General features: G+C 50.0%; 1 protein-coding gene across 2 annotated transcripts in view; it reads right to left on the reverse strand.

Annotated features, from left to right (window-relative positions):
* Positions 1-3004: 3004 nt before the first annotated feature.
* Positions 3005-13913, reverse strand: part of SLC13A5 (solute carrier family 13 member 5) — a 29701-nt gene continuing 18792 nt past the window's right edge. For both annotated transcript variants that reach the window (XM_037026833.2, XM_037026832.2), the window contains 3 exons: positions 12412-12573; positions 9464-9601; positions 3005-8267 (listed from right to left, as the gene is read on the reverse strand). In XM_037026833.2, coding sequence (XP_036882728.1) covers positions 8136-8267; positions 9464-9601; positions 12412-12573 — 432 coding nt within the window. In that variant the 3' untranslated portion in view covers positions 3005-8135. The remainder of the gene's footprint in view (positions 8268-9463; positions 9602-12411; positions 12574-13913) is intronic.

The raw sequence follows: 13913 nt of genomic DNA on the forward strand, positions 1-13913 counted from the left end.
CATACCCAATAGGTATTCTATTTACATGAACATCAGTTCTGTTTTTAGGTACCTGCCCTCCCTCTCACCTCCCCAAGGTGAGCCCTGTCTTCCCACAGGTCCCTTCCATACCCTACCCCGTAATCGGGGCCCTACTTGCCCTTTTCCCCTCCCCTGTTTGCTCTCTGGGGTTTCCCTTCATTGCAGGGTATGAGCTTCCAGATGCCCCAGGGGCCTGTCTCGGAACTGGCCCCAAGCTTCCTCCCTCCCTGACTTGCCCTTCTAATCCCAGAGTTCCTGAGGAGCAAGCTAGAGTCAGGGCGAGGGGCCCTAGGGGTGGGGTATGGGAGGGCAGCGGCAGGGAGTCCTTCTGTGAATGGGCCCTTAGCTGAGCCAGCGCAGGGCAGATTCTTGGCTGGGAGCACTGGGGCCAGGCTTGCCCCTCTCAGGTCTCTGCCAAGCCAGCAGGACCCCACTCCCTAAGTCAGACAAAATTTTGGGCCCACAGTGAAAAGAATGGGGCTTAGGAGTCAGGCTCATGGTGCTCCTTGCCCCACTACACTGCCGGCAGTTAGGTACTCACCGACCTTAACCTCTCCAGCTTCAGACCCTTCACTGGCCAAATGGAGACACACCTGCTACATTCGTCAGTGCACTACATTCGTGGTGCAACCTGGAGGAGTAAGAAATTCAGCTGGGTGCTTCCTGTGTGCTCATCAAGGCTCAAGCTCCTGGCCGCCCAGCCCCAGTTCGGTGACCCCCTCTGCTGGTCTCATGGCTCACCCTCACCTCCTCCATCAGTTCTCTTGTCCCAGGAGCCTACTGGAGCCTCAGGGAGCATCCTCCTCTCTGGCATGTTTCCTGCTTCTTGTGGAGGGCCATCTAGGTGGGGGGCCCCAGAGGACCCTCACTATGCTGGCCACTTCCTCCAGTCTTGAAGAGGTTCCAGGAAAGACCAGGGCAAGTCCGAGGTAGGGGCCGGGCCTCACGGTCCAGGGAAACGTCTGAGCCTCCCTCACAGCTCAGCACTCAGGCAGGCACCCAGCCAACCACAGCTGTGGTATCCAGAGAGCCAGGCCTCCCACTGCAGCGACAGTAAGCTGAGAGGTGCCGTAGCTATAAATGTGAAGTGGTGAGCCGCAGGACACTGCCGCAGTGCCACAGTGGGCAGGAGCCTGCCTTCCCGGCCTCCCTGCAGGCTGCAGGGCCCCTGCCAAGCCTCTGAAACAGCCCAGACCTGCCCACTGGGTCTCCCAGTTCTGGGCTCCGAGCAGGGCTGCTGGGGGCCCCCTGGAGGGGCAAGGCAGGCTGGACTCCACACAGCACTTCATACACCCACAGTTAGTGCTCCCCGTCTCACCTCACAGGCACCATCTTGTTTTATGTTGACTTACTCAAGAGGAGGGGGCACCCATAATCTTGGGGCTTAGTGCTCCTAAGGGTCTTACTGCTGCCCAGGACAGCCCCAGGTCTCCCACCTAGAGGCTCTTGGGCATCATCAGGCGGACCTGGGGCTCGTGTGGTCCTGACCCAGGTCTGTCCTTGTAGGCACTGCCAAAAAGGAGACCTCAGGGAGCAGCGGTGATGACGGACCAGATGGGAGCAACCCCCTTTGCCCAGGCCCACCGTGTGCCCACCATGTGCCCAGTCCAGATTCATTCAGTCATCCAGTATTTATTGAGTACCTACTATGTACTAAGTGTGCTCTAGGCACAGGGGATACAAGAGTGAACAAAAAAGACAAAAATCCCTGCCCTTGTGGGGTTTACAGTCTTAAAGATGAGGGAGAGAATAAAATGAAGAACTAAAGAATCAAACTAGACAATACATTAGGAGACAAAAGTGCAACAGAGGTCAGTATAGAGAGGGGGTATAGGAGTTATAGTTTAGAACAGGCTGAGAAAAGTAACATTTGAACAGATTTAAAAGAGGTGATGGAGCAGGAGTGTGCGCTGCACGCTTTAGGGGCAGCAAGGAGGCAAGTGCAGCTGGAGCAGAATGCGTCCGGGATTCAGGCATTTGACACACCTTGGAGACATTCATCACTGCCACAACTGGGGGCGAAGGACAGAGGGTTGCTGTGGCATCTGGTGCCTAAAAGCCAAGATGCTGCTGAAGACCGCAGCACCCAGGACAGATCCCGACGACAAAGAAGTACTCAGTCTGCAGTGCCAAGAGTGCTGAGGTCAAGAAGCCCTGGGAGGGAGGGAGAGTGGTGGGTAGGGAGCCGGCCACAGAGGTAAATGCCAATCAGGGCTCCTTTGGAGCTACAGAAGCTGATTCAGAAATTCTTAGGGAAAAATATCTTATAATGGCTGCGGGGACAGAAATGGCAGACATGTAAAGGAAAAGTAAACAGAGAATAACTAGCTTCATCAGATCTTAACATATATCTAACCATTCCCTGTAACAAGTGGTTTATTTATTTAATATATAAAGAGTTCTTAGAAATGAGTAAGAAAAGGCATTTGAAAAAATTATTGGAAAAGGGAAAAAGATGGGGAGGGAGTTTACCCAAGAAAGATACACAAATGGATTATAAGCATGTGAAAACAATTCTAACATTAATTGCAATTTGAAGAAATGACAGTCATGAACTAGCATTCTTCAGTTGTTGAGGTTAGCAAAGATTGAGAAGTCTGATTATACACAGAGTTGCTAAGGTGAGAATAAGGTCTCATCAATAGTTCTTGAGAATACATATTGGCACAACCTCTTTGGAAAGCCATTTGGCAGTATTTCAGATTTAAATACATACACCCTTTTATCCAGCCAAGCATGGATAAAATTTATCCAGCAAACCATTGTGGGAAACCATTCTCCTCACATAGGTTTACAAAGATGTAAATGTAGACATGCTTATTACAGTATTGGCAAAAGACTGGAAACCACCCAAATGCCCTTCAACAAGGGAATTATTATATGACATATACTTACAATGGAATATTATGCAGCTTTTTAAAAAATTGAGGCTTACTCCTTGGCACATATCCAAAAGAAATGAAAACATATGTCCACAAAAGACTTGTGCAAATAATCTCATAAATGCTTTATTCAGAAGATCCCCAAACTGGAACAACTCAAATGTGCATCAAGGAAGAAGAAACAAACTGGCCTATTCATACAGTGGAACAACACTTAGCAACAATAATAAAAGGAATGAGGGAATACACACAACAACAGGAATGAACTTCAAAAGCATTGTGATAAGCAAAATAAATCATACACACACAAAAAATGCACTGTCTGATTCACTTATATGAAGTTCAACAGGCAAAACCAACCTGTGGTGACAGAAATCAGTACAGTGGTTGCCTAGGGAAGGTGCAGATTACTGGAAGAGGCAAGGGACCTTTCAGGAAGGAAGGAGGTGGAAATGGGGTGTTGCTTATATGATGTATCCAGTTGTCTAAATTACTGAATTGTACACTTAAGATGTGTGCGATTTCACAGAATTTAATTTTACCCCCATTTTAAAACACGGTTAACTATTGAAGGAGAAGAATGCACCAAGCTTATTATGTCCTGAAATGGAATGATCTCCAAATAAATTCATGGGGAGGGGTGGAAACAAGGACAGGAAATGTGCGTAGTATGCTCCCATATGTAATAAAGTGGTTAGACAGCTATTATGTAGTCTGTAATAATTCTGGAAGGATATGTAAGAAATTGTTGACAGTGGTTGCCTTTCTGGAGGGAGGTGGAGGCCTCAAGTCTGAAGTGGGAGGGACATGTCTCAGTACTCTTTGGTACTGTTGGGATTTATTTTTGCTGTGTTCACATTCACTTTATAAATATAAAAAGTAGCTAAAATTTCTTGGTTGAATAACAGGGTGTTCTGAGGTTGGATTTTAATATTTCTCTACCCTTGATATGTGGAAGCAGGGACAGAAATGCTGCTGTAAAGCCGCTGGCAGTGAGCAGCCTGTGTCTCTGAGGGCATCTGGGCGAGCAGATCAGGGAAGCCCTGGAAGATGTTCCCCAGGCAGGGAAGTAAGACCCTAAGCCCTGGCTCAGGACACCAGGGAAAATAAACTGAGTATCGGATGTCAGCGATTTCAGCCTGAAATGATAAGCTCTGTTGACAAATGTAAAAACCCATCAAATCGTGTGGTAGATCTATCCAGAATTTTTCTTTTTAAACATGAGAAGAAGCTTCCCTGGTGGGCTGGGAGTCAAGGCTTCTAAGAGGCCATGAGACTAGAAGGAGAGAGTACCTGGAAGAAGGAAGTTCTGAGCTAGCAGCAGAATGCCGGGTGCTTTTTAACCAGACATTCCAACTTTTGGTCTGTGTTTTCACAAACAAGAATGTGCCATCAAGGGTCTTACCTGAGAATGTCCGTGTTCAATTTGAGAAGTGAACTCTATGCTAGTGAGCTGACTCCCTGCTTAGAGTCCAGGGCAAAAGTACCACTAGCCATTATTTTTGTTGGGCTGCAAGAGATGGTGAGAGGAGAGAAGACTTTAGCTGTCCCAGGAAGAGGCCCTGCTCACTGGCCTGGCCAGAGGAGGAGGACAAATCTTTCCCTACAGAAATTCCCAGCCCAGAGGGACAGGCAGGGATCCCAGTTCCAGGATCAGAGGATAAGGAGCCCAAGAAGCCTGACCTTGGCAATGCACAGGATCCTTGTGGAGTCATAAGTCCTTGGCAAAGCAATTTAGAAAGCAGTCCTGGTCAAGATTGTGTTTAGCCAACCTTGGGCCCGAATGTCTGATCCAGATGCTAAAAAAAGAGAACCCACTGGTCTTGGGTAGAACCTCTTACAAAATGTAAGGGACAAAATGTCAGTGGGGAAAAAGTTGGATAAGGGAGGCTTTCAGCAAATGGCTAAGACCCACAGAGGGGCAGGGACTGGGCCTTGTAATAGATTCCAAACTGAGACAACACAGAGACTGAGGACAGAGGCTGCATCTGGCCCAAGCAGATGAAGGGTCATTTGGATTGAGGGGATCCATGATTCTGGGGAAAGGCACTTAGAAATCCTCTAGTCCAGCCCCTTTCTGATGGAAACAGGCCCAGAGAGTAGACTGACTTATTTGGTGTCAGATGTCAGGACCAAGCTCAACTCCAGCCTCCCAATCCAGTGAGCCTCCTGGAAAAGGCTTGCCTTTGGGAAGCAGAGGCAGAGGAGAAGCCCTCCACCAGGCAACCACATACTACTCCAACCTGAGAATGTGTTTCTGCTGAATTCCATGGAAAGGGAACCACTCAAGCAGGCTGGAGTGAGGGCAGTCCTCTGAAAGGATCATAATACCAGATGCTGTTCATCACCTCCCCAAAAGCTCCTCCTCCTTTTTTCCTGCCAGAACCCAGATTTTGTTTGGGTGGAAATCTCTTGATTTCAGGAAACAGAGGCCAATTCCCCAAGCCCAAGAAATGAGTCCTAACTGGCGTCCTGGTTCTCCAGTGGTACTCCAATTCCCCTTTGTCAATGATCGGCCTAAGGGTAGGCGTATGACTTAGTTCTGGCCAATAAAACATAATGGGAATACTGGGAGGGCTTCTGAAAAAGCTTTTGCTTTCCTAATAAAAGGGAAAGATTCAATAGGAACCGTCATGCCCACATCCCACACCCTTTTCTTCCTGCCTTCAATGCAGATGTGTATATAGCCTGAGGGTCAAGGCTGGCAGTGAAGGGGTGACACGCATAGGGATCGATGGAGCTTAAGTCCTTGGTGGCCTAAGTGAACTGTTGGACCAATGCCAGCAACCGTCTACCTCCAGACTTCTTGTTAAGTAGACAATCAATGCCCTTAAGGTTTAAGCTGCTGTCAACTGAGTTTTCTCTTATTTGTAGCCAAAAGCAATCCTGGGTGACACTGGCCATACTATTAGTACAACTCCAGCCTACTTCAAGAGAAGTTATTTTACAAACAGCCTTTGGTCACCCTTCTGAGCCTTGAGTCTGCATTCCTGAAGCCCCCACCCAGCTTTCCCGTCAGCCCTCACCCAGATAGAATCCCCCATGTCACCCACCCACTCCAGCACAGCCTTCCCCACCCTACCATCCTTCAGTGCCTTGGACGACCTTCCTAACCTTGCTCACTACTACCAGGTGTGCATCTACCTGCCCACACTGAGGGACCATCTGTTTACCAGTCACACTTGGATGGCCTGCTTTGGGTCAGCCACAGTGCCCGATCTGGGTGCACAGGTGGGGTGAGCCCTTGGGGAGCCCCCAGACTGGTGGGGCAGACAGGCCAACAGCAGTGGTGTGGACAATAGTGGCAGCAGCAGAGCAGGTAGCCATTTTCACGCTGCTCTCTCCAACCAGGTGCTTCTGCCTGGGGCAAAGACCAGCCCTGTCTGCTCCAACACTTCCCAGAGCCCCTCCAAGGAGGCAGCAGAAAGGGGCTCTTGTTTAGTGCTCACCCCTGAGCAGGCAGGGCCTTGGCCTCTTGGCTGCCCATCTTTCCATGTAGGCCCTATAAGGCCACGGTCCTTAGTGGCTAGAGGAAGGAGCAGTGGACGTGGAGGCAGAAGGTCTGGACTGGAACCCTACCTGCTACCAATGGGACCTTGGACACACATCTTGGCCTCTCCGAGCCTCAGTATTGGTGACAGATAAAGGAGGGCAATGGCAGCTGCCACCTTCACAGGGCTGCTGCAGAGATGGGGGCAGATAAAGATCGCGTGCTCCGGGTGCGAGGGGCCGGCACACACGAGGTGGGCAGAGTTTATTCACCTACCTGTCCCCGCCCCCACACATGGCGGAAAGCCAGGGACGGTCAACTCAGTGCCCTGTTCCGTGCATACAGAGGGGACTGTCAGGAACCATCTTACCCAGCAAACCAGATACATGCTGGGTCCTTGAGTGGGGTACCCTGGGCCCCCATATTTTCTCCTGCCCTTAAAAATGCCGTCAGTGAGCCTCATATGTCTCTTCCAAACACAAGGAGGAAAGAACTTAGGTTGGTGGACAAGAGGGCGGGTGTCTCTCATGTCTCTCTCCCTGGGTTCTGAGGGTTCCCAAGGCCACTCCGGAGTCTTTGCCCAGGACCTTCGGGTAGGTTTGCTCATGGGCAGGGGCTTCTACTCAGGGACCACCAAGCACTGTTCACTCTCAGCGATGCTGTTACTACCAGGCATTGCTGCAGAGGACAGTCAGCAAAGGGAGGGCTTTCCCCAGTGGAGCTCACACTCTAGCATAACCGACGAACTCTGAAGGGACCCTGCTTCAGAGTGCAACTAACAGCTGTGCCCACTCTGGGCCTGCAGGTGGGGGAGGACCTAGGTACATGACTATGGCCCCAAAGAGCATTGCTGCCTGTGCTTGGAGTGTGATCCCAGCTGTGTGGGCTGCTGTGTGGACAAGCATCTCCCAAGAGAGCGAAGTTCACGTGCCTGGGAGAGAAAGGGGAGCCAGAGGGCCCAGCCAGGGAATTCCAGCAAATGTTGGCCCAGACAACAAAGGGACCTAGGAGGTGGGGGGGAGGTGTACCACACAGAGCTGGGAAAGGGTCCAAATTATCAGTTAAAGTGGAAGGAGGGAAGGCAAGAGCAGGGTAGCCAGGGGTATGCTGTGGGTGGTGTCACCTGGATGTTTCAGTTTAAATTCCTCATCCTTTGGTGGTGGCGCCATATCCCTGGTAGTTCCGGGAAGGTCTGATTCCCACTCACACCAGTGCTGGGAAGCTGCCCAGGACCAGATGTTCTGTCCCTGGGCTGGGTTGTCCCTTCCAAGTGACAGGAGTGAGCCAAGGTTGCCCAAAGTAAGGTGCAAAAGCACAGGCTCTGGAAGGTGGTTTTCTCACCTTGCAGATGGGGCTCTGAGTCCCATTTAGGTGACCTTCGAACAAAACGTGGACTCCAGACCTTAACATAGGGCCACCTGGAGGCCAGGTGGGGACAGGGGCCTCTATACTGGTCCCTCTGCAGCCTGCCTGTCCCAGAGATGATAGCAGGTCCCCAGTAAAGATGGATGCCAGCCGCCTCGGGAGGCTCCCTTCACTTCTGAGCCTGCCCACCAGCCTCCCATCCACAGCTATGAACCCGGGCCTGGAGGAAGAGGTGGGCCATTGGCTGGGTCTCTGTAGGATGTGGGCGTCACTGGGTCCCTTTGGGTTGTGAACCCCAAAGCTCTGCTACAAGGTGTACGGAAGTTTCGGGAATCCTGAGGAGGGCAGGGCCTGTACACAGAGTCTTGTGGTTCTTCCTAAGGAGCAATATGCGTCACATTAGCCCAGTCAGGGAAATGGTCCAAGTCAAATATGACCCGTCCCCAGGTGTTGACCGCCAAAAATACACAGAAGACTCCAATTATGTTCATCATTAGTCCTGTTTTCACCTGGAAAAAAACAGGGTCACAGTTAGCACCCTCAGGTCTGCCAGGCTGTCAGAACAAAGATGAACAGGACACCGGGAATTGGCGCTCTCAGGGGAGGGTACAAAGGCTGGTTTGCTGGGCCTCCCATCCCTGGGCCTTGCTCTGGGCTCACCCCAGCCCCCAACAAAGCAACTTCAAGCCCGGTCAGTGTCATCAGTACTCAAAGAATCCCTGGAAACAGGCAGGACAGGGGCCTCTCTATGCCCACTTGAGCATCGGGGAAGCTGCGCCTCAGGGAAGCGCTGTGAGGCAATAACCCCAGGCTGCTCAGGGAGTTATCAGGGGGAACCAGGTCTGACTCTAGGTCCAGGGCTCACCCAGCACCTTCACTGTCTCACAAGCACGTACTGGCTTCCCAAGAACCTCCTCTGGCTCCTTCTGTGCCTGCTCTGTGTTCTTACCACATGCTCATTATTCATTGCTTTCAAACCCTGTCATAAATAATTTACTGGGGACTGGAATTGAGTTTGCAATCCATGGTTTCGGGAATCCACCCTCTTTGCAAGAATGCCCCAGGGAGCCCCAGACATACCCAGGGGAGGCTATGAGATAACTAACACCTGATGGGGCTGAGGTAGAGACCTTCACTTCTGGCCCCCTGAGCTCGCACCCTTCCTCTCCCTGTCCAGGAGCCACAAAGCTGCCCTCCTCTCATCCTAGGTGAGGAGCCAGTGCAGAACTGAGGAGCGCCTCCTTTGGCCGCACTTGTTTCCAAGGCATCCTTTGCTCCCAGGCAGCAGCTCTCTCCCCCTCCCTGCTTCTTTGTCTACAGACACCTCAAAAACTTTTGGTCTCTCATTAGCATCTTCCCCCATCTCAGGCTTGCCTTTCCTGAATGTCCTTATGGGTTTTTGCTAGTTTTTGAAGCCCACCTTCACAAGGGACCCCCACCCTCACCCCTTCCAAGTGCTCAGCAAGGGCACCTCCACATGGGGCATTCTATAAGCCACCTCATAGCTTTTGGGGGACAGAACAGTTTATGAAATGTGAAATCATTTCAAAACAGAAGAAAAGCTACAGATAAATGCAAGTAATGATTATAGGTCTGGACATTTGGTGGTATTCCCAAATCATAGGACACCACGTCATCAGTTAATGGGTCACCCTTATGACAGAAGCATCACAGCTGATAGGAGTAAATAAAAGCACTGCATTACCATGTCAGAAACCTTGAGGTGTCCATAGGCAAACACGATGGCATTAGGTGGCGTGGCCACAGGCAGCATGAAGGCAAAGGATGCACTCAGGGTACAGGGGAGCATGACATACAGTGGATTGAGGCCAATGGAACGTGACTGGGAAAAAACACAGTACTGCAGCATTAGATACAGAAAACAAAAGCTCCCCGGGACCGCCACTCTGAGAAGCATCTTTCCAATGCAGGGATGCCTTCCCACTCTGTGCCTTTGTCCTGCTGGCTCCCTACCCTCTGCCATGATAACTCAGCTGGCCCCTAAAGGCTGAACTTAGAGCTCCCTCCCTGGGAGGCCTTTCCAGACCTCCTCAATTCATTCAACATATATTTCTTGTGCTGGGCACTTCACCCTGAACCTTGTGGTGTTTCTGCAACCCGCATGTGCACATCTATCTGTCCCGCCACAGACGAGAGCCTGGAGGGCAGGAACCGCATCTTCTCACCTATGTGTGCACCTATGTATGTTATGCATTTTTATACATCTTTGGGGTCATTTAGCATGTGGACTTTGACATCCATCTTTTTTACTCTACAGCTTCAAAGTCAGTCCCATCGACCAGAGCACAGAATAGACAGGCATTCAGTAAATATTTGTTGAATGAATGAATGATTTCATAATATAATTTGTAGTATCTGTCAATATCAAAATTAATTATCTATCATTCCGGATTTACATGCACATGACAGCAGACACATATGCAAAGATGTTCATTGCAACAGTATGACAGCAAAATACTCAGGAAACATTCAATGGCCATCAATAATAGCCAAATGGTTAAATAAGTACATTTGTGCAAACAATGGGATAGTTTGTGGCTATAAAAAAAGAATGGGTAGGTTTTATATACTAACATAGAAAGATCTCCATGACATATGATTAGATTAAAAAAATTAAGGTGCAGAACAAGATCATAGAATGATATCATTTGTTTAAAAAGAGACTGAATGTGTAGGGGTGTGTGTGTGTGTGTGTGTGTGTGTGTGTGTGTGTGTGTGTGTGTGATATACCCAGAAATATACCTAAGAAATGAGTAACAGAAGTTGTCTCTAGGGAGGAGCCTGCAGGGTTAAGGTCTGTATACTCTTTGGTATTATTAGACATTTTTTCAGCTGTGTGTATCTATTACATTTTCAACTTTAAAAAATTATACATATTCCCATTGTATTAAATACCCTTCAAAACTGACTTTTTTTAAGTGGCTTAATTGTATTATATTGTATGATATATGATAACTTCTTTTACCAATCCCCTATTATTATGGAAATATTTTTATAATGTATGATGTGCAACTGCATAAGAGGCCCCATGATGATTTTCCTCAGATACATTTATTGCCAGACATGAAACTGCTGAGTCAAGAGTATGGAGCAGGTTTCAGGTTACGGTTCCTGTGAGTAAACAGGTATCTGAAAAGGCTGCATCAAGTTACACTCCCTCTGGGAGTTACTGAGAGGTCCTAGGCAGGAGCCAGCCTGTTTCCTGGTTCCCCGTTGTGTCGTGGCCTTGGACACCCCATGTGTCTCTGTGACCCAGCTCACGGGCAGGCTCCCCACCTTTCCTATCCCTGCAGGTGGGTACCTAGGCAGGATTGTGAGGGGCCTTGGGGTAGCTGAGGGCTTCTGGTTCTTGAAAAGCTGGTATTCAAAGGGCCTAACCACTCTCTCCAAAGAAGACCTCCATTTGTCCAGCTTGGGACTGGAAGTGAGAAAGTCAGGCCTTTGCTAGGGGAGGGAGGGCCTCACCACTGCATGCCCAGCATCAAAGACACTCCTGGACATCTATCTGTGCAGCCTACTTAGGGGAGGGTTAGACAGGGCTGCTGCTATTTCTAACACTTTCATCCTTACTTGGCATGGAAGGAGAAAACCACTTGGGTTTGCCTTTTATATATGTGGACGCCCTGGCAGCCGAATGGAAATCTACCAACTTCAATCCTGTTGGAGTTGAGGCCTTTGTAAGTCTGTCTCCCAACTCCAGAATAACCACCACTGCCCCTTCCAGGCTTGTTTTGCAGAGAATTTTCATATCTCTCATCTTACTTAACCCTACGCACAAATGTAGGAGGCAAGAACTTAAGAGATATATGCAAGGCTCCCACACTGGAACTCAGGCCTCCTGATTCCAAGCCCAGGCTTCTTTCTGTGCCACCTTGAGGAGAGTGTTGCCATGGGATGGGTAACAGAAGGAAGTGCAGGGAAGGATCACAGCCCATTTTCCATAAGCTCTGCTTTCTTCTCAGTCCCAACTTCAAAATATGGTTTCCCACAGAACTAAACTCTCTAGCCTGGCCCTAGCGTCCTCCTCCACCACCACCCACCCGCTCTCTGCACTCAACTCCCGGTGATCCCTGATCCCTGAGCTCCCCGAGCAAGGCTTCTGGGTGTCTCCAGCCATAAGTCTCACTTCTTGGGCTGCTCCGTCCTCCCTGAACATCCTCTCGTCTCCCACCATTCCCAAGCCCCAGTTCCCCAAGACCTCTTCCTGGTGTGTTCCAGCCAGCCGTGTCCCCCCGCTCTGCAGTCCTCTCACACACCCATGCTGCACACCCAGGGACCCTCTGCCATTCTGCCGTGCCATGGCATTGGCCCCCTCCTCCTCGGTGCACGTCCCATCCCCCAGCTTGAGAAATAATCAACACATTTACAATTAAATTCTGAGCACCTGGTTCTTGCTTAGCACTTTGTTCAGCACGGAGGATACAAAGAAGAACCAGCAAAGCATTGAGGGCAGCCCCAGGGTCATCAAGGGCACACAGTCCAGGTCAGAGCCAGGGCTCTGAGATCCAGGTCTCCAAAGCCTGGTTAGGCTCTGGCCCCTGATTTCACTGCCTCTCTAGGGACCCAGGATGTGGCCATGGACTGACAGCTTCCTATGGGCTAAGGGTGGTATCCCCCAGCAGGGTTACTTACCATGGAGGCAAAGATGGGCAGGAACAGGGTGGTGGTGGCTACGTTGCTTGTACACTCAGTGAACACAGCAATGAGTAAGGACAAGATCAAGGTGATGGCTCCGGGGGGCACAGCGTGCAAGGGCTCCATCTGCTTCCCCATCCATTCAGACAGCCCCGAGGCCTGGGGAGCACCAGGAGGGCAGTCATCAGGCAGCTACCGGCTTACCGCTCCTCCAGGGCAGGAGGGACCCTCGTATTTCTCCAAGGAACTCAGCCCATCCTTCACTTCTGATTCTCTCTCTCTGCATACATTACATAGGTGATCTCACCCATGTCCACAAACTCCATTGCCATCCTCACCCTGCTGTCTTCTAAATCTGCTTCCAGCCCAGCTGATCTACTATCCAGATTTCTACCCAGATGTCCATGAACATGTCAGTCTCAACAAGCCCCAAGCCGAGTTCATCCTCTCTAGCCCAGAGCTGCTCCCTCTGGCCTCCCCCACCACAGCTTGGTGAACAGACTCACCGTCCACCTGCGGCCCAACCTAAAGGTCAGCAGTCCTCCTTGGGGTCTCTGGCCCCCTTATTCTTTATGCCCACTCAGTCACCAAGTCACACAAAACATCTCATGTCCATCATCTCCTCTCAGTCTTCCAAAGTTCTTGAAGGTCAGGAGAGTGATTTGAGTCAGAAATTTGGGGATTTATATTTGGAATTTGAGCTGAAAAGAGATTGTCCAGGGGGAGAATGAAAAATGAACAGAGAAGAGGCCAGGGACCGAGCCTTGGGAAACATTCATGTTTCAGGGAGAACATAGGGAAAGTCAGCAAAGGAGGCAGAGCAGGAACAGTCAGTCGAGAGAAAACCGTGGGAGCCTCAGGAAGGAGAGAATGTCCATGGAGCCCAGCGTTCTGAGACTGGGTTAGATGAAGTCTGGGCCCTGCCCAGGCCCCCACTCCAGACATCAGAGTAACTTTTCCCCAGTGAAAGTCTGAACGACTGGCTCTCCGGCCTCAACCCTGCAGTGGCTGCCCACCGCCTTCAAAATGAAATCCATGTTCACCATCTTGATCTTTGGTGAAATGACTTCTGCAAGCCTCACCAGCCTCGTCTACTATTCCTCAGCTAGATACCACATGCTTATCGCTTATTCTTTTATTCGTGTGTCACTTTCCCTGATATCCTCACCCCAGAAATGTTCCCCTCTAGGCTGTGAAGCCCTCAAGAATAGGGACAATATATCAGTTTCCTCTGTAGTTGCCGTGCCTGACCTAACATGGACATCATAGGAATATTTCATAAATGAATGGATGAGTGTGAGATGAATAGATGGACGATGGATGACTAGTTAGAGAGGTGACTAGATGGATGGATTCGATCATCCAAAAAGTATTTATGTACCCATCAGGCTCTGTCCTAGATGCTGAGGAAACAGCAATGACAGAATAGACCAAGTCTATCTGTTACATTCTATCCCTGGGTAGATGGATGGATGGATGGATGGATGGATGGATGGATG

The sequence above is a fragment of the Manis javanica genome, chromosome 4 (genome assembly GCF_040802235.1).
Source record: "Manis javanica isolate MJ-LG chromosome 4, MJ_LKY, whole genome shotgun sequence".
NCBI lineage: Eukaryota > Metazoa > Chordata > Mammalia > Pholidota > Manidae > Manis > Manis javanica.